Below are 23,349 nucleotides of genomic sequence, written 5' to 3' on the forward strand. Positions count from 1 at the left end.
ATAACATATTCTAGAAAAAAGGGTTATAAGATTTACATACTCTTTTTTTTTCTTTTAATAAATAATACATACTCAAATATTGGCAAAAACTAGTGTAACCTTATTTTAATTTTTACATGTTTCTTAATTTTATTCTTATATATTATTTAGTTTCTTTAATGAACAGAGCAGAGTAGAAAAAAAATTAACAGAGGCAAGCATCCATAACGCAAACTATAACTATCAATTCACGTTATTTTTTTGTGTGCCCTCAAATTAAACAAAAAATTATAAATTTAATTTGTTTATTACAGTATTTTTTTCTTATCTACACAATTGATTTTAATTATGTAAATGAACATAATTAGGACATAAACTTGGTCTGAGTAACGCCTTTAATTGTTGGAATACTACTAATCAAAATTTTAAAAACTACAAATAAATTTCTTGAGCTTTTTCAGACACTTTCTTTTAATATGAATTTGCGACGTATCCAATATGTATCATTTTATGCATTCAATTGATGATGGGAATTCGGAGCCAAAAAAAAAAAAAAAATCGATGTTGGGAAATTGACATGCAAGATAACGTTGCCCAAGAAATTAAAAAAGCAATGATTTTAATCCTGATTGCTTCAAATTTGGAACATCGTCGTTTCGTCCTGTTAAGACTTTACCAACTACAAACGACATCGTTCCTTCATTTATTGTTTGCTTTAGCAGACAAAGCAGATGATTTGGTAATGATTATCATGATCACAAGTCTTCACAAAGCATCATATGATGTTGAAAAGATGGAGATAAATGTACTTATTATTATTCTCCTTCGCAGGTGAAAATCCCATTTCCCACTCTTTTATTTATTTATTTTTTTTTTCTAATCCAACTTGTCAGAACGGTGAAAACGTGAATTGAACCTGCATTCAGGGGTAAAACAGTCTTCTCAGTTTGCGAATCTGACATTTCACGCGTCCCTCGTTTGGTTCATATCCTTACCGTGCATCTGCTGCATGGTCGGAAGCGGCATTTTTCAATTCTCGTAGGCCCAACGAAATAAAATAAAAATAAAAATTGAACTAAAAAAGGAGAGAGAAGCTTAGCGTGTATAACACACACAGACTGCGTAAATTAATGAAATATAGTTAAAATTCTACATTATTAAGTAAAATTGTATGTATGTATCAAATTTACAATTTTAATGAGTGCGCGTACTTCCATCGAGAATTTAATCATTTGATTTAATCCTACCGTGATAGACTAGGTATATGAATAATCCACTTTGTAATGGACTAGGTATATGAATAATTCACTTTGTGAAATATCTATACATTTCACCGATTCGAGTTTTTACTTTTATGTTTTTACATTAAAAAGCTCTCAGAAAATGTCACATTTAACTTTTTCTGCTACAGTGAAAAGCTCTCAGAAAATGTCACATCTCAACTCAAATTAAAAATTTAAATTTACGAAGGGAACGAGACCTTAGTATACTAAGCATTTTGCTTCGTTAAAAAAACATATTCGATGAAAACTCTTGTGAATAAGGTAGGTTATAAGATAAATATCATGGGAACGACCTCACGGCAATATTCCATTGCCCAAAAATATTCAATTCAATCCGGTTGTAGCTAAATAGTACTGTACGCGTTCTATGTGTACAACACGGAAGAATCGACGTGGTTAGGTTCTTAATCACGATCCATTTGTGGGCCAATGACAACATCAGGATCCTTCTTTGTGGGACCCTTTGGACAAAGTGTAGCCAATATCAAACCCATTTCTAAGAGAGTCCAGCCTCCAACGTGGAGAAGGAAGTAAGAGGAAAAAAATGGAAACTGAAAAAGAGATGTGCCAAAATGGGCAATTCTGTCATTTCAGCAAACAGGGGAGTGAAGTATATTTTGGTGGGTGCACTGCCACGGAGACTTGCAGCGATGAACCTGGAAATCGAAATAAATAACAATTACAAAAGCCAGCAAAAAAGCTTGAGGCCTAAGCAGCTAAAGCTTATGGTTTTTGTTTGTCCCCAAAATAAAGAAAAAGAGAAAAAAAGAAAAATCTCATTTTTCAACTAATAAACTACGTTGTCTTTTCGGGGAATGTCAGATTTGAGCCCGGTTGGTCACACACACAGACACAGCAACTCTCTCTCTCTAACTGCTTCCCTCACAGTGGAATATTATAAGTGACTTATTTGTCTTTACTCTCCTTGTTTGTTTCTCTCTCAAAACCTCTTTTGTGTGTGTGTTGTCTCTGTATCCCAGTTGAAAAAACCATTTTTTTCTCCACTCCAGCAACAATTGGCGAGTGCCCATTTCCAATTTGCAAGGCCCAAGTGAGAATTTTCATTTCCTAGTGTTTGTCTCCTTCTTCTTCTCAGAATATGGCCTTTTGTTCTTGCTCTCCTTCCTCAACTCCTTGTCTCCTCTGGGGTTGTTAGTCTGATACAGATTCCCAAGAAAGACTTGATATTTTGTATGATTATTTTTTTTTTTTTTGGATTTCCCCATTTCCTTTTTATAATTTTCTTTTCTGGGGTCATGGAGTTTTTCTGTGACCTTGAAGTTGATGTCAATGGCGAAGAGACTTTCATGGTGGACAGGGTAAAAACTTGGTCCTCAATGTTCTTCATTTATTTGCATACACATAATTGGAAAGTCTGGATTTTTGGTGCCAATTCATACAAGCTCTCTAGTTTGTGATCCTTGAGCAAAAAATGACATTGAATTTATTATGGTTCTTTTTTTGTTTGTTTTTTTTCCTCCTCCTTTTTTCTCTCGGCCCATCATTTATTTCACACCTGTAATGCATCGATATGCTTCATGGTAGTGGCAACCATAGCTTTTAGCTATCACTTTCTTCTTCTGCTTCATTGCCAATTTGTTGTCACCGTTTTGAGAAACTCTACACCAAGTAAGAGGACCTTCTCTTTTTATGAGGAATTGTGTCATTTAATGCTGTGTTATGGGGCTCAAACGTTTATATCTTTATTATTTACTTGTTTTATTATTCACTCCTTTTGAGAAGGACTAAAGGGTTGCTTTCGTAGGCATTTAATTCTCTCTATCTTTTTTTCCCCATAAGTTCCTTTTTACTAGCTGATTAGCAGACATCTTTTTCTTGGTTGCCCTTACCAAAAATTTATTGTCTATAACGACCTGTCACCATTCTTTTGCAGGTTCTGTTGTTTTAGATTCCTACTTTTAATCCCACCTTTTTGTTTCCTTTAATTCCATGAGTTAATTCTTTTGGTTGGTCTCATTCTACCGTAGGATTGATTAAGCTCTTGTCCTTTTATTGCTTGAATCTGCAGAACTTTATTTCCAAATTCCTTTTGGTTTTCTCTGTGACACAAATACCTGTCCCCCTTTCCCCTTTCTTGTATGTTCAAGTTAATCTCTGAAGAATTGTACTTGTATTGCCAAAACATGTTGGCCTTTTCTTTATCATTTTAACTCTTTATTTTTTTTATTTTTATTTATTTTTATTCGTGCCCATTTGCAGAAAATACTTGCTTCATATTCAGGCAGGTTAAGTAAATTATTTGGTAAATCCAAAGGCTCAGCACCTAGCCTTAAAGTAGTATTCCATGACTTTCCTGGTGGGGCAGAGTGTTTTGAGCTGATGTTGAGGTTCTGCTACAACTTTGGTAGGACTGCGATAACTCCTTCCAATATTTCTCTCCTGCATTGTGCTGCAAAATTCATGGAAATGAAGAGTTCTGTTTCTAAAGCTAGTAATTTGTTGGAACAAACCGAGAAATCCTTTGAAGAGACGAGATACTGGACGTGGGCCGAGCTTCTAATGGCTCTGAAGCAATGCCAAGGCTTACTTCCGGCTTCTGATTCTTCAGGAATTCTTGACAAGTGCTTTGATTCTCTTGTTGGGAGGCTGGCTTTGGCCAGCGAAGTGAGTCCTTGTCCGTCTACTTCTTCCCCAGATAGCTCAGGGTTTCGGTTTTCATGCGACACCAAAAGCACCGAGAGTTTGAAGACTGTCTTCTCTAAAACAACTTGGTGGTTTGAGGATCTCCTGTTTTTAAGTCTTGTCTTGGTTGAAATGCTTGTGAAGTCCATGGTTTCTCGAAAATTCAACCATGTCATTATCAGTAGGTTCCTTGTTTATTACCAGAAATCAAAGTCTTCTACTGCCTCATTCAGCGAGAAGTGCAGAATTGTCGAAACCGTTGTTGACATGCTTTACATTCTTGACCAAAGCTGCGTATCCTGCAAGAGTTTGTTTGAGATTCACTGGGTTGCTCTGAATCTGAAGTTGAGGAAAAATAGCAGGAATAAGTTGGAGAATATGATTGGTTCACAGTTGGATCATGCAACATTAGATAATTTGCTTGCTCCATCTCCCTATGGGATGAATTACTTGTATGATGTGAATCTTGTTCTGAGATTTCTCAAGGTATTTCTTCGCGGACTCTGTCAAGTATCTGCGATGAGATTGAATAAAGTAGCATCCTTGTTGGACTTGTATATTGCTGAAGTAGCACCAGATCCTTATTTAAAACCTTCAAAATTCTTGGCCCTGATCATGGCCTTACCAGAATCTGCTCGAGATTCCTACGATGAGATTTATCATGCCGTGGACATGTATCTTGAGGTATTGCATTGATCTCAAACTCATTTATATGTACGAGGTTTATTATTTGACTTTTGGATTTAAGCATTGAGTTGAGAAATCCCATTGTTGGATTTGATCTGTTTCTAGAACCTTGTCCTAATTGAATAATTTAATTCTAGATCTGTCTTTTTGACAACTTTGATCTGTATGTTGTGTTTATTGATTGAATCTGGTTTTCAATAGGTGCATTCAGGATTATCCGAAGAGGAAAAGATGAAAATATGCTGTTCTCTGAACCTTGAGAAGCTCTCAGCTGAAGCCTGCATACACCTTTCTCAGAACACGAAATTCCCTTCGAAGTCTGCAGTCCAAGCACTAATCTCTCAGCAGTTCAAGCTCAAAAGCTTACTCCATGCCACCACCAAACCTCCCAAGTCATTTGCTGATTCACCCTCTACAGCCATGGAAGCCGGAAACGAATCAAAGAAACACGAATCAGAAGACCAAATAGTCCTTTACGCGGGGAAACTCGATCTTCAATCCGATAGCAAAGACCTGAGGGCGCATTTGCAAGGAATGCAATGGAGGGTGATGGAGTTGGAAAAAGTATGCAGAAAAATGCAAATCCAAATGGCAAAGATCATGAAATCAAGGGCTCCAAGCCACAGTCATTCAAGATCCTTGCCTAGGCTGTGTTCATAAAAGACAAAGCTCTCAAACTTGCCATTCGATTTGTATTTTAAACAAATCACCTCATGATTCATATATTGTATAGCATAAAGAAATGAATTTTTGTTTTTACCTTCTAATTTTTTACAATTGTCTGTTCTTTCCCTTTTGCCTTTTTTTTTTTTTTCCCCAGCTAAAGGTGAATCATGTGTGAGTTGTTTCATTTAACAGAGAACGAATCTTTGTTGTACAGTCTTTAAAGAAAGCTTTCATGGTGTTCATATTTGGTGGCACACAAGTGGTCCCTGCTAATTCTCTGTAGTATTTTAGATTATAGATACGTCTTCTAAAGTCATTTTCAGCATTCACTAGCAGTGGATGATATGCTTTGCAAGCTGGCAATCTTATGAGTTAAAAAATAAATAAATAAGTTGTATCAATTAAGTTGAATCCATCAAAATGCAAACTTTTATAATCCTTAAACGACCACACGATTTCTCAAAAATCATGTTAAAGTTGTTCCTTTAGCTGCTTTTTCTTCAATATTAAAACTTACAAAGGATTCCATCATCAGTCAACTAATAGAACAAGAACACTACGAGTCATTTACTAATAAGTTTATTTTAGGGTCAATGAAGTGGTTGACTTGCCCTAAAAGCAACCAGAATATATATATATATATATATATATATATATATATATATATATTCAAGTAGATTATGGGAGTCATTCCATTGACTGTAAGTACATCTTATGCTAATTGTTTTTTTTTAATTATTTTTATTTTTCCCGATTAATTTGGAGGCCACCCCAAGTAACTTATTCCGTAACTGCTATGCAGTCTAAATTTAGTCCGTAACTGCTATGCAGTCTAATTTTTTTGTAATATCTAATAAGTAATGTGAAAATGAGATAGGACTTAGAGACAGCGAGATGGTGAGAACACCACATTTAGTATAAAAGTCAGTAAATTAATCAACAAAAAAAGAAAAGAACACGAAAAATATTTTGAAGAATGTCACAAAAAAAAAAAAACAAAATATAACCTTTAGACTTATGACACGGATATTAGAGTTTTAGATTTATGCTAGGGAAACAGACGAGTTAAAGGTTAACAAAATGTGATGTAAATCTGAAAATAGTTGTGGTTGCTATGTAATTTTTCAGAGAATATATAATTTACAAAAGACTCTTGACTTTTTGCCTAAAGTTTCATTCAGTTCGTCGATTTGAGTTTTCAATTCAAGCTGAAATGTAATTTTATGTGAGAGCTTTTAACTGCAGCAGAAAAAAGTTATATGTGACTTTTTATGAGAGCTTTTAATTGTAGCAAAACTAGAATTGAGTTCGTTGATTCGAGTTTTCAATTCAAGCTAAAATGTGATTTTATGTGAGTTTTTAACTGCAACAAAAAAAGTTATATGTGACTTTTTATGAGAGTTTTTAATTGTAGCAAAATTAGAATTAAAAACTCGAATCGATAAAATAAACGAGGTTTTAATTTTTAATTTTTTGTTTTTTGGTGGGAACAAAAGGAATGTTAACAAACTGTTCAAAAACTGGACCTCACAAAATCAATCATGAATATATGGATACCACCGATATAGTATAAGTGAATATCACAAGGGAAAACAGAAAATGAGTCTATATATATACACGCGGTATTTATGTAAAAAAATAAAACAGGTACATAAAGGTTTCGTTCATTTCACTGATTCGAGTTTTTAGTTCTAGGTTTCTACAGTAAAAAACTTTCAGAAAATATCACATCTAACTTTTTTTGCTACAGTAAAAAATTCTCAAAAAATATCATATCTCAACTCAAAATGAAAACTCGAATCTGCGAAGTGAACGAAACTAAAGATAAAGAAACATCATATGTTAATTAAAGCTGTGGGGTGAAAACTACTAGTCATGCTACAATCACCAACTTGTGTGCCTCCTCGATTAAATTCCCCCAAAACCCTTCCCTGACATAACGTAACATGCAGGTTTTATTCTGGACCTCAACTTTCGTGTTACTGACCAAAATTTCAGGAAAAAAAAAATTATTAGTTTATAAAATTCTTCTTCACATGTGACTTGTCACAGAAGATGATGCTAATCCATATCAAAGTGTTTATAAGTACCAAATCTTGCCGCAAACAAGAGATCATTTTATAATATTAATTGATTATATGTAGTCATGAGACAAAGTCCCAGAAATCCTTTTCCTTAGACGCCACTTCTCTTCTCCTGTATTACTGTATAAATTTCCCAAGGCTTTGCCTGTTATTAAGGGTCCAAATTACGATGTTTTTAATTTAGTTATTTCAACAGAACATCCTGATTTACCAAGATGAAGTATTTTATACGAGAATTCGGAATTAAGTGATTGTGTACTTATTATTGCCACGTACGTATAATTTGAAGAGCATTTGGCTGAAGCAACGTATATTTTGATGGCATTGTCCACGTTCTCGTCCTTCGGGATTACAAAATAGGATTACATTTTACGAAGAATATGACTGTTGGCAATTAGCTTCTGCCAGCTTTGTTTACTTTTGAATGTTGTTCTTGTAATAAGCTTTTTAACAAAATAATAATGATAATAAAAAGATCTATGATAGGCCCTAAAAATGCAACATACTGCCCGGTTTTGGTTTTCAATCGTTAGATATATAACAGAAATTATCCCAAGTTTTTTTTTTTTTTTTTTTTTTTGTGAGATTTGATAGGGGTAAGCCACCAACCCGTCTAATTTGCATAATTCAATCCAATCCAATTGATTGGATGAGATTGAAAGAATTTTATATTGGTAACGGATTGAGATTTTTCCAACCTGTAGTTACAACAAATTAAGCATTTCTCAATCCGCATAATCCTCCAATCCCCTCAATATATATTATATTATATATGTTTATAAATTAACAGATTTTTTTAATCATATGATACATATATATTTAAGTGAATATGTATGAAAAAGACTTAGTCTTATACGACATCCAATTAAAAGCCTTGAATTTTTGGTTAAAAGCTTGAATTTTATGTTAGACTTGTATTCTAATGAATTAGATTTTTTGAAACTATTTTAGTTTTATATTATGTTATGTTTGTATTTAATTTTATTATTAATTTTATGTGAATGTTAAAAAGAGAGAAGCTACACGAGTTAAGGTCCAAAACATAGGTCAATTGCATAATCTAATCCGTGGAATATTGAATTGTTGGATTAGGATTGCTTAAACAAACAAGGCCATAATATTCTTTGAATTTGAAGAAATTTGTTTCAACATCACTCACGTTTTTTTAATGAAAAAAGATTTTAAACATTACAAAATATTAAATTTTTGTTGCCATTTAATTCCTTCTATCCCTTCCACTTTATTTCCCTGCACTTTCATTCTCATTAATCCTTTCACTTTATTTCAATGCACTTCTATTCTCATAATTTTTTTTTTATATGGTGTGGGGTTTATGTCTCTTTTTTTTTTATATGGTGTGGGGTTTATGTCTCTCACTTTTATTAATAAAAAATGAAACTACTAGGATCCGAATTCTGGTGGACACAGATACTAATGCACACACTAATACACCAAACCACTTAATTAAGCTAGCCTCAAGTGACATTTGAGACACAATTAGAATATCATATAGGCAGTGCTTTCTAAATATTAGAATATGTGAGATATATTCAAATTGTTGATCAATATCAAATACAATTTTAGTAGTAAGTAATATGACAATTTGTATCCTTACTAAACTATTATTTTAGTTCAAAAATGTTGTTTTTATTATTTTCCCCACTAAAACAAAATAAAGAAAATATATATGTCGTTGGTTTTTTCACTACAACAAATAGGAGATTAGACGGCGCCTATTTAACGATGTTTAATAAAAAACTGTCTTTTAATGTTCTAAAAAGACGCGGCACAAAGAATTCCGTATTTCAAAAATTTATACACAAACATTAGACGTCTAAAGTGCTATATTAGACGACGGTTTTAAAAACCGTCGTCTAAAGTGTTACATTAGAGGGCGGTTTTCAAAAAACCGTCATCTTCAAAAAAATTGTCGTCTATTGTTAAAATTTTTTGAAAATAAAGGCGGGCTTTTTTCCGCTTATTCTTTTTCTTAAAATTTTTAAGGTTTTGATATCTTTTTATAACTCCGAGGACTCTCTTACAAACTCTTGAGTTTTTCTATCAATTCCCTCCATTTCTCCTAAGCTCTCTCTCTCTTCCTCACACCTTAACAATCTTTCTCTCTCATTCTCCCTCTCAATACTTAAATGTTTTTCTTTCAAAACTCATCTCTTCTACACTCCTCACTCCTACTAATATACGCTCTTCACTTTCTCAAACCGCCACCTCCGTAATCATCGGCCATCGTGACCTCACCGCCACACCTTGGTTTTTTTTGTGGCCCTTGTGACCTTGACACTCTTTTACAAACTCTATATTTGCTTGGATTTAGAGTTTTCTATGTATTCAAGTATTTTTGTTGTTATATTTCATAGAGAAACTTTGTTTATGGGCTTTCAATCTTTGTGTTACATATATATTGATTATAAATGAGAAGGAGAATATGTAACATGTTTTTTTGAAAGTTTTTTGTGTGGGTTGTTGAAGGAAATACGATTTATGCTTTTATAATTTGTGAATAATATTTGAAGGAATCGTTGTTTAAGCAAAGAACTATATTTCGGCTTTTTTTTTAAAAAGACTTTTAAGGACACTTTTTATAGAAACCGTCGTTAAAAATTCACATTAGTTTTTGTAAAAATCGCCATCTAATGTGTACCTTAAAGGACAGTTTTTGAAAAAAACTGTCCTCTAATGTGCCTCCTACGTGCCTACTAGACGACGGTAAAAACTGTCATCATATGTCTCAGAAATTTTATGACTCCGAATATCACAACGGTTTGTGTAACTGTCGTCATATCTTTTAACGATGGTTAAAAACCGTCGTTAAATGTGATATTTGTACTAGTGTTTGTTTAAAGAGTATACATGTTACTTATATATGGTAATAAACCTATAATAATTACTGATGTGACGGTAATATGAAATAAAATAAAGAAAATAATAAATAGAAATTGTGATGGAAAAATGAGAGAGGGAGTATGGGATTTGATACTCTGCATCTCTATTATAGGCATTCTCTAGCGCTTAGCGGCAAATCCACACTTCATTAAAAAAAAAAAAAAAATGTGGATTTCAAAATGGAGAAAAACACACACCCGCACACACAATTTTTCCACTTGACTTGATCCGAAATGAGATGATTACACACAATTCAATATCAACACAGATTCACATTTTTTTGGCAAATTTATTTGTATTTTATTGAAATTGTGTCACTGTATGGCAGTGTCATTGCTAATGTTTCATGTGTCCAAATTGTTCAGAGCTTTGCAAGTCAAAGTGGGAGAAATCCAAAAGGTTTCCAGCAGGAGACTACGAGTATGTTGATATGAATGTCCAAGGAACTCGCTACATTGTGGAGGCCTTCCTAGTCGGAGACTTTGAGACCGCCCGTCCGACCGATCATTATGCCTCTTTGCTTGAGATTTTCCCACGGATATTTGTTTGGAAAGTAGCAGAGCTCAAGCAGATTGTGAGGCTAGTGAGCACTGCAATTAAGCAATCAATGAAGAGCAGGGAAATGCCCATGCCACCATGGAGAAGAAACGCCTATATGAAGACAAAATGGTTTGGTCCCTACAGAAGGACCACTAATTCACTTCCATCCAAAAAGGCGTCTAAACTCAATGAAGCTTTTGATGCAAAGAGTTCTGTGGGGTTTGAGACTTTGCCCATAATGCCATAATTTTGCAGGGGTGATTTATCATCATCGAGGGTCGGCTTGAGAGTAGAGAATTTGACTGCCGCCTTCAATGGTCGAGAGCCATAGTATAGTTAGTTATAATAGCTATGTATAAAAGAATCGAAGGCATTGTTTTTTGTTTAATTTTGGGACCTTTTTTTTTGTTTTTCTTTTCCGGCTTTAGATTTTGGGGCTGGTAGTTCTGTTTTGGCTAGCAAGATTAGAATTTGTTAGCAGTTGGCAAAAGCCAAATTAGTATTCGCTTGAGGAAAGCCAATATTTTTATTTTCCAAACATGTAGATAGTCATTTTTGTGCAAATGGTTATCAAAAATTGCAAATATATCCTAGCTCTGTTTAATTTCAAAGTATAATTGTAATTTACCCTCTTTCTTCAATTAGAATAGAAACGATGAATAAAGTTTCTTCCTTTACGCATTTTTTATGCTTTCGTTTAGTTCTTGTTACAAACTTATCCCAAGGATTAAGGGGAAAAAAATGAAGAAGAGATTATGGTATTACACCTTTTCTTAATTAAAAAAAAACAGAGAAACGGGAGGAATGAGAAAAAAAAAATGTAGACACTGATAGATGCAAACAGCCGGGGAATTTAAATTTAAATTTTTTTAAAAATAATAATAAAAAAGGATTAATTTTAATTTACGCCTTAAAAAATAACGGTTCTTTTGTTCTGATCCCTATAATTTAAAAATGATACACAATTAACCCATGTTTATTTGAAGTTAAAATTTGGTACTTATGTTAATTATTAAATATTCGTATAATCTTTTGCGTAAGTGTTACGCTGTTGATCCTTTTGTAAAATCTCAAATGTTGAAATAACGTATAATAGATAAACCTGAAAATCTATGGGCTTGTTTGTTTGTGTTTTCATTTTCGTTTTTCACGGTTTTCAAAGCAAAAAATGAAAACGTGTGTTAAAAACGTGTTTGGCGCAAATTTTTTTTAAAAACAAAACCAAAAACGTTTTTGTCTTTTTGTGGAAATCAGAAAACGAAAAAAAGGGTTTTTCATTTTCTCGTTTTCGTTTTCTGGTTTCTGAAAACGGGTTTCCCTTTTTTTTTTTCATTTTCTTCCCTCTTTTCTGAAACCGTTTTTGTATTATATATGTTTATTTAATATAATATATTTAATAATGTTATTTATTTAATATATTATTATTTAATATATTATTATTTAATATATTATTATTTAATATATTATTATTTAATATATTATTATTTAATATATTATTATTTAATATATTATTATTTAATATATTATTATTTAATATATTATTACATGTTTTCAAAAATTAAACTACCAAACGCAGTTTCAGTTTTTTTTAAAACTGAAATCAATCTCTAAATAAAACTACCAAACGTATTTTCAGAAATAATTCAAAAATGAAACTAAAAACGTTTTCATTTTTATTTTCGTACAGAAAACAAAAACGTTTTGGAATCAATTCCAAACGCACCCTATGTTTTCTAGCTCCTCATTTCTGGTCGGTGCGTCTCCCCTTTTTTCTTAGGAGTTCCCATTTCTTCCATTGAATTTGATGCACTTTTACACAAGCCTCACGCAACGTAATATGTATCTATGTATTTCTGTTAAAAAAAAAAAAAAGAGTGTATCTGTGTATTTGCTCTCATTGGAAGAATTTGTTGGATTTATTGTCATTATTTATTTTTAGCTTTCCGGAGTAAATTTTTGTGATAGTAGTCATAATTACAAATAGTTGATAAATTCTACATAAATTTACAAATAAGATAAAGGTTTGAACCATTCACACCCACAATCCAAGAAGAAGAAAAAAAATTGTAGTAAATAGTAAATCTATGAAACTAAATTAAATAAATAGCATTTTTTTTTAAACGATTTGAAGTAAATAATGAAACGAGATCTGTTGTCCCATATTCATGTCTTGGTGACTACTCTAATTAAATTTTCACATCTCGTGATTTGCTTAAGTATTTTAATTTTTTTTCCTATTTATATGGTCAGATTACTAACTTTAGATGACATGTGAACAATTAGTGGAGGAACAACCACTGAGATAGGAAAATATAGACATCATATATGGACACATAAATAACAGTTTACCGCGTAAAATGTTTCATTTACAACTTGTAAAAGGTTATTTTTCACATAAATTTTCTTTTTACGATTGCTAAAAACTTTTTTCCACAAAAATAGAGGTTTTTACCACGTAAATTGTTTTTGAGAGAAAAAGAGACAAATACTCCTTTAAATTGCATGGTTCATGTGCCTAAAGGGTCTTTCTCCATTTGAGTCTTAGTACTTATATTCATCCATGTGCTATTTTTTGGTCTTTACTAGTGGATCCAATCATTAATTCAGGTCGAATTCCTTTGTATTTGGACCCATTTATATCTTGTGTAATTTGTTTCTTATGAAATAAAATTTCTCATTAAAAAAATAATATATTAGTTAAAAGAGTATTAATTAAGAGTAAGAAATAAAAATTTTAATCGATGCACTGTTACAAGTAAATTCTATAATTTTTTATATTTTTTACTAATCGTAAATGACACATTTACGCTGTAAATTTCTATTTAATTCAAATTGTTTTAAAAACTGTTATTTGTTTAGTTTTTTTTTTAAAATCTGCTATTTATTATATTTTTTTTTAAATTAAAAAAAACTCTAAGAAAGGTGGCAATTCCGCTACGAAGAATTTATGAAGTTTTATCAAATTTTATGAAAATTAACACAAAATTTTTTTAATAAGACTTTCACATTCTATTAACTATTTTATAATAATAATTTTTAAATTTTTTATTATCAATATAATAATTATTAAAACTTTTTTTAATTAATTAAATTTGTTAGCATATTTTTTTCTTTCCTTTATAACATTTTCTCAAATTGTTATAATGTAATAAATAATTACTTTATTTACATTTATTTACATTTAATTTTAAACTTCATTTATTTTCCACTATTTATCATTCAATTATTAAACATATCACTATTTTTTACTTTTTTTTAACTTTACATTTTCATCTAAATTTTTTTACCAATAACATAATCATCATCACATCAAAATTATCATACAAATTTCAATCTAATTACCACAAATTTCAATCTAATTACCACCAATTTCAATTTCAATTCTAATTTATAATCTACCACATTCACAATTCTAATTTACAACATTCAATTTAGGGCCGGCAATATGGGTCACGACACGACGACACGATTCGAAAATGACACGAATTTTGCGGGTTAGGGTTGAGAAAAAAGAGGTTCGGGTCAGAATTGGGTCGACCTGAAATTGACACGAAAAATACAGGTCAATTTCGGGTTGGACCCGCCTAACCCGAACACGACACGAAACTCGTAAAAAACTAAAAAATACATATATTTTTCATTTCATATTTTAAATTTTATTATGAACTTGTGATATCATGATAGTTATACTCAAAATCTTATACTATTATTTGCTTAATTTCAATGGATGTTATTGTAATTTAGTGTGTTATGAATTTTAAGTTATTTCTAATATGTAAAAAACTAAATAAAAGTATACAATTTTCGTGTCAATTTCGGGTTCACGGGTCAATTTCATGTCACGGGTCATTTTCGGGTCGTGTCGTGTCAGCTCGTAAAGTGGTCGTGTCGTGTTCGTGTTGCGGTTTTTAAAAAATTTCGTGTCACGGGTCGTGTTCGGGTTGACTGAAAATTTAAAAAAAACGATCAAAACACGACACGAACACGACACGTGACATAAATTGACACCCCTAATTCAATTCCACATTCACAATTCTACAACATTCAATTCCAATTCTAATTTACAATCTACCACATTCACAATTCTACCCAATTCAATTCTAATTCTAATTTACCACATTAACAATCCAACAACAACATCTAAATACATCCAAAACCACAAACCAAATTCAAAATCCAAAACAAAACCACAAACCACAACTAAAATAAAAAAAAAATCAATTTACAAAATACCAAAAATATTAACTCACAAAATCCAAACCCACAAACACCAAGGGTTGGAAAACAATAAGGCAGCAGGACTGGGAGGGCGACGGCAGCCGGAAAACGTGGACGACAGCCGGGAAAGCGGGCGGCAACTGCGAGGTGAAAACACTGTTATTTTTGGAGCTTCTCAAAAAATTGTGCTCCACAAATCCAAGATTTGAAGAGAGATTTATAAATCTGAGCTTTTTTCAGAGTTTTGGGGCAGTTTATAGAGGTTTTAGATGGAGAGAGAAAGAGAAAACAGAGAGGGTGACCGGAAAAAATGGAGGAAAGAGTTATGCGTTCGCGTTTATACAGGCAGCTTTTTTCCGACTATAATGTCATTGCAAAAAAATAAAAAAATTGTTGCAATTAATATCAAAACGACGTCATTCTTCATCACCACATTAATATTTATGAGCATATTCTTGAGGACTATACCCATATTCCTTATTTGCGACAACTTTTTAATATAGATGTCACAAATATTTTTTGAGAAACCGCTAAATTTTTCGCCTTTTTTTTTTGAGAAATTAAATTCGAGCAATATTTACGGTGACAGTTCATATTGTCATCGCAAAAAATACTCGTGGTTGAAGAATTTTATGTAACTAATATTTGCGACGACTTTTTAATATAGTCGTCGCAAATATTCTTCGAGAAACAGCTAAATTTTTCACCCTTTTTTTTGTTAAAAATTAAATTCAATCAATATTTACGTCAAGAGTTCATATTGTCGTCGCAAAAAATACTCGCAGTTAGAAGAATTTTCTAGAACTAATATTTGCGACGACTTTTTAATATAGTCGTCACAAATATTTTTCTGAAATCCACCAAATTTTTTGCCTTTTGTTTTGTTAGAAATTAAATTCAATCAATATTTACAACTGCATTTCATACTGTCATCGCAAAAACTATTCATGGTTGGAAGAATTTTTTAGAACTAATATTTCCAACGACAATTCATACACGTCGTCGCAAAAAAATGTAGAATTTTCTAGAACTAATTTCTAAGAAACTGCCAAAATTTCTATCTTTTTTTGGCCACGTTACTGCCAATTGTAACCCTGAATATTAGCGACAACATGTCACAATTAATGAATAAATTAGAGCCAAACATGTTATCGAAATTTAAATAATTTTCACCCTAGAATCTAAACTATGCTTGTTTAAAATCAAACTTTAAAATACAAATATTGATGATACTAGTCAAAAATGGAACCGCTGATGGTGGAGTGCTTCAAAACTTGTACTATTTTCTTATTGACAACGGTGGTCATGTCATGTGTACCCTTCCTCTACAATACAGGAACCCAAATCTCGAGCATTTTCGCCGTTTGGGTAACAAAATGCTATTCGTGCTATCTATACTCGTTCTGATTCTCTTTGCTCTGGATGAGAGGAACACCGTCTTCCCTCCACAATACCCGATCTTCGCATAATGCCGCCACCACGTCCACATACAAACTGTGTTCCTATAATAAAAAGTTAAACACAAGGTGTAAGGTAAGCTGAACAAAGTTATGGAATATCATGCATATGCACGTCGCCTTTGTGAGGAAGTTTTGGGATAAAAACATTATGAGTTTGTTTGTTTTGTTTGGCAGAGAGAAAACATGAAAATCTACGAAATAAAAAGTGAAGGACGTGAATTTTTCTTACCTCCCTAAGAACCTTCGCTGCTAGCACCTCTGCAGTATCGTTGGGAAGCACAGGGACAACACTCTGAGCAAGAATACGACCAGTGTCATAGTGCTCATCGACAAAATGTATTGTGGGACCTGAGAATCTAATCAAGGTGGAAACAACGACGACTCGCTAAGGGGTATTTCTGAAAATTCCAAAAAATAAGAGGATTGGAAGAGTTGGGGATAGTAGGGTATACCTTGCTCCAGAAGCAATTACTGCTTTGTGCACCTTCATACCGTAATAACCTTTACCTCCAAAAGCCGGAAGAAGTGATGGATGGATATTGATAATTGATTTCGGATAAGCACGGATGAGCTCAACTGGTATGAGTTTTAGGTATCCTGCTAGGAGGACAAAGTCAACCTCAAATTCCCTGATTAAGATAAAACATCCAAAGATTAAATTAGTAACGCCATACAAGAACATACAAGATTTCTTGGTTTCTAGAAAATACAAGATTTCTCGAAGAACGACTCCATTTATACTATGGAAGAGAACGCTGACCTAAGGGCAGCTACAAGGTCAGTTGGGGATAATCCATCAAGTTCATCTTTCGTTTTGGGGAACAAAATAACTGGGATACCCTTCTCTCTTGCAAACTCAGCACCTCCACATCCTGCAATGACAGAGAAGAAAATTCGTACTAAATCTAAAGGGAAAATAGTGCACTCACATGTTTCTTCATCAAAAAAATGTTAGCATCACTATTTATGTCACTCTTTTTGTCACTTTTTATATTCATTATTTAATATGTAGACTCTACTATCTCATTTTCTTTTTAAATAATAATATATCATGTTAAGTGGAGTCCACGTGTCAAACAGTGAATGCAGAAAGTGACAGAAAGAGTGATGCTAGCATTTCTCTTCTTCCTCATTATGACTTTTTTTTTTTAAAATTGAAATGAAGCTGATGTTAAAGCTTTCTAGTGCCTAAGTAGTTTTACTCTCATCACAGGTGACAGATTATCATTAGCACAACTCCACAAGTTGCATGATAACCTATATTGGCAAAATTTTCAACTAAACTCAGAATAAGGTCTCTCAAAGTGATTTATATTACTACCCTCACAAGAACAAAAGCTTAGCATTCAATCAACAATAAGAAAACCAATAACTTCTTCCAAGTCCCAATTACAAGAAGTCAATGACATACAAATACTAATTAGCACTAGACGTTATAGCATAAAAAGAAGGCATTTGCATTACCACGTTTGTTAGTGACTAGCACAACAACATCTCCAAGAATCAATCCCTTAAGGGAAGCCTCGTGAATGGAGCGGAAGTTGGATCCTCCACCGGAAACGAAAACCGCGAGCTTTCTCCGTCGAACCTCACTTCTTAAATCTTTGTCTGAAGCTAATTCAACCACGAGGTTTCTTCTACATTCTCTTATTCTTATCTTCTTGCTATGGCAAACCCGCTGTGAAGTGGAAAGAGCGACTTTGTAAAGGTAACTAAAGAACCGTTTTTGGAGTTGAACAGAGGAAATGGTGGAAGGAGGAACAAAGAATGCAGAGAATGGTTTCTTGGGGGTCTGAATTGAATTGGTTGTTGTGTTTGAGAAAAGTCCAGCTACAATGCTTTTAACTTCCATTGAAGATGTTTTTCAACTTCTTGGGTTTACAGTACCACCTACAAAGAATGGAAATACACATTTCATCCAAATTTTAGACAAAGTTGTAAACCAAAATTTTACAATCCCAATTCAACATCAAATGAAAACAGGTTTGAACCAATTTCAGACCAAAATAAAAATCACTCAACAGTCAATAAAGAAAATTTTTCAAACCCAAACAAGCGTTTAAACAGCTCTTAGTTCTGAAGCAAAAAGGCTGGGTTTTGCAAAGAAACGACACCGACAAAGAGACACGGCGGTAGAACCGTTCCGGTGACAAGGCTTCCTTGGGCTTTCTTTTCTTTTCTTTTCTTTTCTTTTTCTTTTTATATATTTTTTTTTAATGAAAGATTGGGCTTTCTTTTTTGCCTTCTACAATCCCCAATCAATTGCCTAGTAATTAAACGTCCCAAGCATGCCTCCTACAAATCAGTTTTTTTAAGTACATTACAAATATATGGTAAATAAATACAAATAAAATTACTTAGTGAATAATTACATTAAAAAAAAAATTACACAGTAAATAATCCTAGCCTATTCATTTTTCTTTAGTTAGAGTGTGCCTGCGGATTAGAGTCAGACTATGCCTAATGGAAAGAAGCCTTTATAGATGTGCTTAGTTTAAGTGCACAAATCATATTCATAAAGCACTTCTCTCGCTCAAAACACTAACTAAATCATCAATCTTTGGTTCTGACGAGCAATATGAAATCAAACAATCAAGAACATGATAAAATCCTAAACATACATTAATGTCCCTGCAGGCCAATATTTGCAAGCTGAGGTAGATGATGGGTTCAACAGAGATGTTCTTGAGTTTTTGGTGAAAGGAGAAGTGGTTGCTTACAGGGTTGTGGCCAAAAAAGTCACCTATGTATACCCATTCACCACTTCTTTAGGGGAGTAAGAACTATCAAATGACAGTTTCGAAACATAGCCAATAAACAGTTTTAGCTAAATGCGTCAAGTTAAATAGATGTTGAATTCATTCCTAAGGTACTCTTACTTGGAGTAACAACAAAGTAATAACATGTTCTGTGCATCTCACAGTCTAAATCTCAGTACAGATTCCATAACCAACAAAGCCTAATCAAAATATAAAAACTCTTGCCTCCAATAATATCCCAACGCTCCACTACACTACATTGCCTAAGCGGATGGTATTCCACCTCTTGGCTGTTTTTGGTCCAAAGATGAAATTCTTAATGATAGTTGGTTGTATTCACCAATTTTTGCAATAATAGCTTTTTCCACAGCGGGATTAACTGCATTTTATATGTTTCGGATCTATTTACTTACTTTTGAGGGACATTTAAATCTTTATTTTCAAACTTACAGTGGTAAAAAAAGAAGTTCTGTCTATTCAATATCTTTATGGGGTAGAGAAGAGCAAAAGTGGATTAAAACAAAATTTCGCTTATTACCTTTATTAACAATGAATAATAATAAAAAGACAACTAACTTAGGCCAAAAGACAAACTGTCCATATTTAAGCATGTTCATACGAGAAGAAAAAAAATAAAAAATAAGCACTGAGGCCTCGTTCTTATTATTCTTTTTAAGCAGATCAAACTCATTTCAACTAATTACAGGATTTAAACATAAATTTTGATGCTTCATGATGACTCTTAAAGCATCACCTATTAAGCCTACTAAAATCAACAATTTTAAAAGAAGTAAAAAAATAGCCTGTAGGATTAATGAAACCATGTAAACAACCCATCGTTACAAAGTCAAGCAATAGGACTGCAGATCAATAACAAATTTCTTTTATAATCACATACTGAGTATTAGGGAAATCAATAATAGAAAAAATAACCAAAAATTTCCTTCATAATCACGGACCAAATCAGATCTACTGGTTGGGAGAAATTATGAACAAATTATCCGAAAATAAGAAAAAATAACCAATTAAACACCTGGAGGAGGGCCATACCTCGGTTGATTTGGTTGAGGAGGGCCGGAAATTCGCCGATCAAGAAAAAACCTTCAACAAATTCATGATCAGATCAGGCGACGAGAGAAGATGAGATCAGATCAAGCGACTTCAACGTGAAAAGAGATGAGCTCAGAACATCGAATGTGGAGAGAAGATGAGAGGGAGATCGGCGATTTCGAAGAGAAGTCAAAGGAAATCCAATGGAGAAAATGAAAACGATAAAAAATCATTTTTAGAAACATGAGATAAACGGGTCGTGCTCGTATCGTGTTGACCCCCTCAGTTGACACGGTTAAGACTGACACGAACACAACCCGTTTATTATTCGTGTCGAATAACAAAACCCAAACACGACCTGTATATTGGTAGGTTAATACGACACGACTATCCCGTTTATTAAACAAGTCGTAAATGTGTCGTGTCAACCCGTTGATTACTTGCCAATCCGTTTATAAAATGGCGTGATAAATGGGTCGTGTTAACCTATTTCTCAACCTGTTTTTCAACCCATTTATAAAATGGGTGATAAATGGGTCGTGCTAACCTATTTCTCAACCTGTTTTTCAACCCGTTTATAAAATGGATAATAAATGGGTCGTATCAAGCTATAAATCAACCTGTTTCTCAACCTGTTTGTACTAAAAGATCTGTTTCTCAACTTCTTTAACATGCTGAAGAGACATTAAATAATCTAAGTTAAAAATTAAAATAAACACATAAAACTCTCTCACAAATTAAAACAAACACATAAAACTCTCACATAAAACAAAATAGAAGATAATTAAAGTTGAGAATTTACAATTAAGACCAAAAACTTGGAGCAGAACAACTAGGCACCGACATCTCCATGTTGAAGGGAAAAAAAAAAAAAAAAACGTCTTCTACGCAACTCTGCTCACAAAGCTCTTCGTATAATTTCTAGAAAAACAAGTAGGTTCTCCTTATAGTATACGTATAAGTTAAGAGGATTCTCTTCTTTATATGTTCTATATAGTATTTATAAGGAACTTGATTTCTTCCATATCACAAGTGACTTGAGAAACTCCATGACCTACATAGATGTAAAAAAGAGCAAAAAATCCCATAACAATCAGATGAAATTACACAGGAAAGGATTTATTTTCCGACTTTCCCCTTTAATTTTGGTTGGGTTATATCCCATTTATTCCCCCTGGTTTATTTTGGTTGAGTTATATCCCATTTTTTCCCCCTGTTTTATTTTGGTTGGGCTATATCCCATTTTTTCCCCCTGTTTTATTTTGCTTGGGTTATATCGCATTTTTTTCCCCTGTTTTACCCTTCTTTATGGGAACAAGGAAAATGAAATGAACCGAAAACACATAAATGAACACAGATCAAACCATAAACACATAAATCATCAAATGGTGCAGTATGCAAAATGAATTAAGCTAACTCTATTGAGTACAACATAATAAGAAGCCATAGACATAAATTGCGTAATTCAAACATAAGAGCAAGCAAACAAATCATATTCATTGAATATGGATGATCATGAAGAAGAATAATCACTCACCAATAGTACCTTTTTTAAAGGTAATCATTCACCAATGGTACCTTTTTTAAAGGTAATCATTCACCAATGGTTTGATTAAGTCTAAGATAAGTAATCTGTTTGAAATCAAACTATGGATTAGACTGAATTAAACAAAGTTATGAGGGTTTCAGAATCCAAGGGCGATCAAACCAAAGCAGTTCTTTGAAATAGCAGTTACAGACCTAAGAAACTAACAAAATGTGTTATTAACAAGAAAAGGGCAAACGAGCTGTCAACAATTGGACGATTATGATTCACCAACACAAATTTGAAGAAAGATCAGAACACGTTCATCAACTTAAATAAACTCAACACAATAGACGAATCAATTCCAATTGGAATAAACAACAAGAACAGAAAAGACCTAACCAGAAAAAGAGAAATCAAACGTAAGAACTAGAGAAAATCCTTACTTTGCAATTAGTCAAGAACCCAGAAGAAGCCCCGTGGACATTGTTCTATTTACAACGCCAGTTTAAATCCCTTGGACAGGAAATCATCCTTACTCAAAGCAAGTTAGAAAGTAAAACAAATAAACACAGGAAAAAAAAAACCAAGTTAGAAAGCAGAAATCATGTAAAGTTCATAAATGAAGTGGATTTTCTGAACACGAGGAAAACAAACTTATTTGCTGAAGAAATGGGAAATACCTGAAACGGAGCTGAGAATCTCACTTCCCGAAGGCCGAGTTTGACGAAGACGAAGAAGAAGAAGACTTCACGAAGCCCTATCTGACGAAGAAATGAGAATAACAAGACTTTCCCAACGCCGAATCTGACGGAGAGATGACGAGAGTTCAGAGAGAATGGGGCGGAGATGAAAGAAGAAGAAGAAGAAGAAGCGAAGAAGAAGCGGCGGTGGAGCTGTCTGGAGACCTAGCGGGCCAGCGGCGGTGGAGCTCTCTCGAGAAGGAGATAGCGGCGCGTGAGTGAGAAAATGAGAGAAGGGAATAAGTGAAAAGTGAAAACCTAAAGAAGAAAAGAATATATTATTAAGTATTAAAAAAAAATATAGTTGTAAACGGATAATAAACGGGTTATAATTGTGTTTTATATTTGTATTACTTAAATATCACACGTTTAATAAACGGATCACAGTAGATTAATTATGAGTTTACGGGTCAATTTGAAAATGATATGTTATTTGATCGTGTTTCATAAGTTTAACCTAAACTTGTTTATGATAAATCAAACTTATAAATTTTATGTAGATTTCGAATCGTATCGTCGTCTCACTACCTAAATTGTCAGCTCTAATGAAATTGGTGTTCTTAATTTTATTTTCGGGAAAATGGATCACCAAACGTAATTTTTGTGACGTTTCCGTTTTTACTTTTCGGAAAACGTGAAAAACGTTTTTAAAAATAGAAACAAACGGGCCCAGTAAGGTTTATGATAGTAGTTACTTCTAATCATATAGAACTGTTCCTTTTTCCTCCAGAAAAGTCTGTATTTTATTGTCGTTTTTTTAAAAGTTATTTCTGAAAAGATTGGAAGGTTTAATTTGTTGGTGCAAAATGAT

General features: G+C 33.0%; 3 protein-coding genes across 7 annotated transcripts; 2 read left to right on the top strand and 1 right to left on the bottom strand.

The window, feature by feature from the left end:
- Positions 1–1,920: 1,920 nt before the first annotated feature.
- Positions 1,921–5,506, top strand: LOC21401274 (BTB/POZ domain-containing protein At3g22104). 2 transcript variants are annotated; one of them, XM_024174203.1, is made up of 3 exons: positions 1,921–2,891; positions 3,483–4,589; positions 4,794–5,506. In XM_024174203.1, exons 2-3 carry the CDS (start codon positions 3,603–3,605, stop codon positions 5,250–5,252), a joined length of 1,446 nt encoding a protein of 481 aa, XP_024029971.1. In that variant the 5' UTR covers positions 1,921–2,891; positions 3,483–3,602; the 3' UTR covers positions 5,253–5,506. The 2 variants fall into 2 exon arrangements, with proteins under 2 accessions (XP_024029971.1, XP_024029970.1); XM_024174202.1 differs by having other exon boundaries at positions 1,921–2,581.
- A 5,083-nt stretch (positions 5,507–10,589) lies between these two features.
- Positions 10,590–11,030, top strand: LOC21401275. The gene has a single exon (XM_010111263.1). The coding sequence runs from the start codon at positions 10,590–10,592 to the stop codon at positions 11,028–11,030; it is 441 nt and encodes a 146-aa protein (XP_010109565.1).
- A 4,912-nt stretch (positions 11,031–15,942) lies between these two features.
- On the bottom strand, positions 15,943–22,794 carry LOC21401276 (phosphoribosylglycinamide formyltransferase, chloroplastic). Of its 4 annotated transcripts, none has more exons than XM_024174195.1 (8): positions 22,479–22,794; positions 22,242–22,329; positions 20,271–20,321; positions 17,926–18,351; positions 17,222–17,333; positions 16,914–17,090; positions 16,691–16,817; positions 15,943–16,503 (listed from the first exon to the last, which is right to left on the bottom strand). In XM_024174195.1, exons 4-8 carry the CDS (start codon positions 18,311–18,313, stop codon positions 16,390–16,392), a joined length of 918 nt encoding a protein of 305 aa, XP_024029963.1. In that variant the 5' UTR covers positions 18,314–18,351; positions 20,271–20,321; positions 22,242–22,329; positions 22,479–22,794; the 3' UTR covers positions 15,943–16,389. The 4 variants fall into 4 exon arrangements, with proteins under 4 accessions (XP_024029963.1, XP_024029962.1, XP_024029964.1 ...); XM_024174194.1 differs by having other exon boundaries at positions 20,271–20,379; XM_024174196.1 differs by lacking the exon at positions 20,271–20,321.
- Between the last annotated feature and the right edge of the window lie 555 nt (positions 22,795–23,349).

This window comes from Morus notabilis, unplaced genomic scaffold, assembly GCF_000414095.1.
Source record: "Morus notabilis unplaced genomic scaffold, ASM41409v2 Scaffold199, whole genome shotgun sequence".
Lineage (NCBI taxonomy): Eukaryota > Viridiplantae > Streptophyta > Magnoliopsida > Rosales > Moraceae > Morus > Morus notabilis.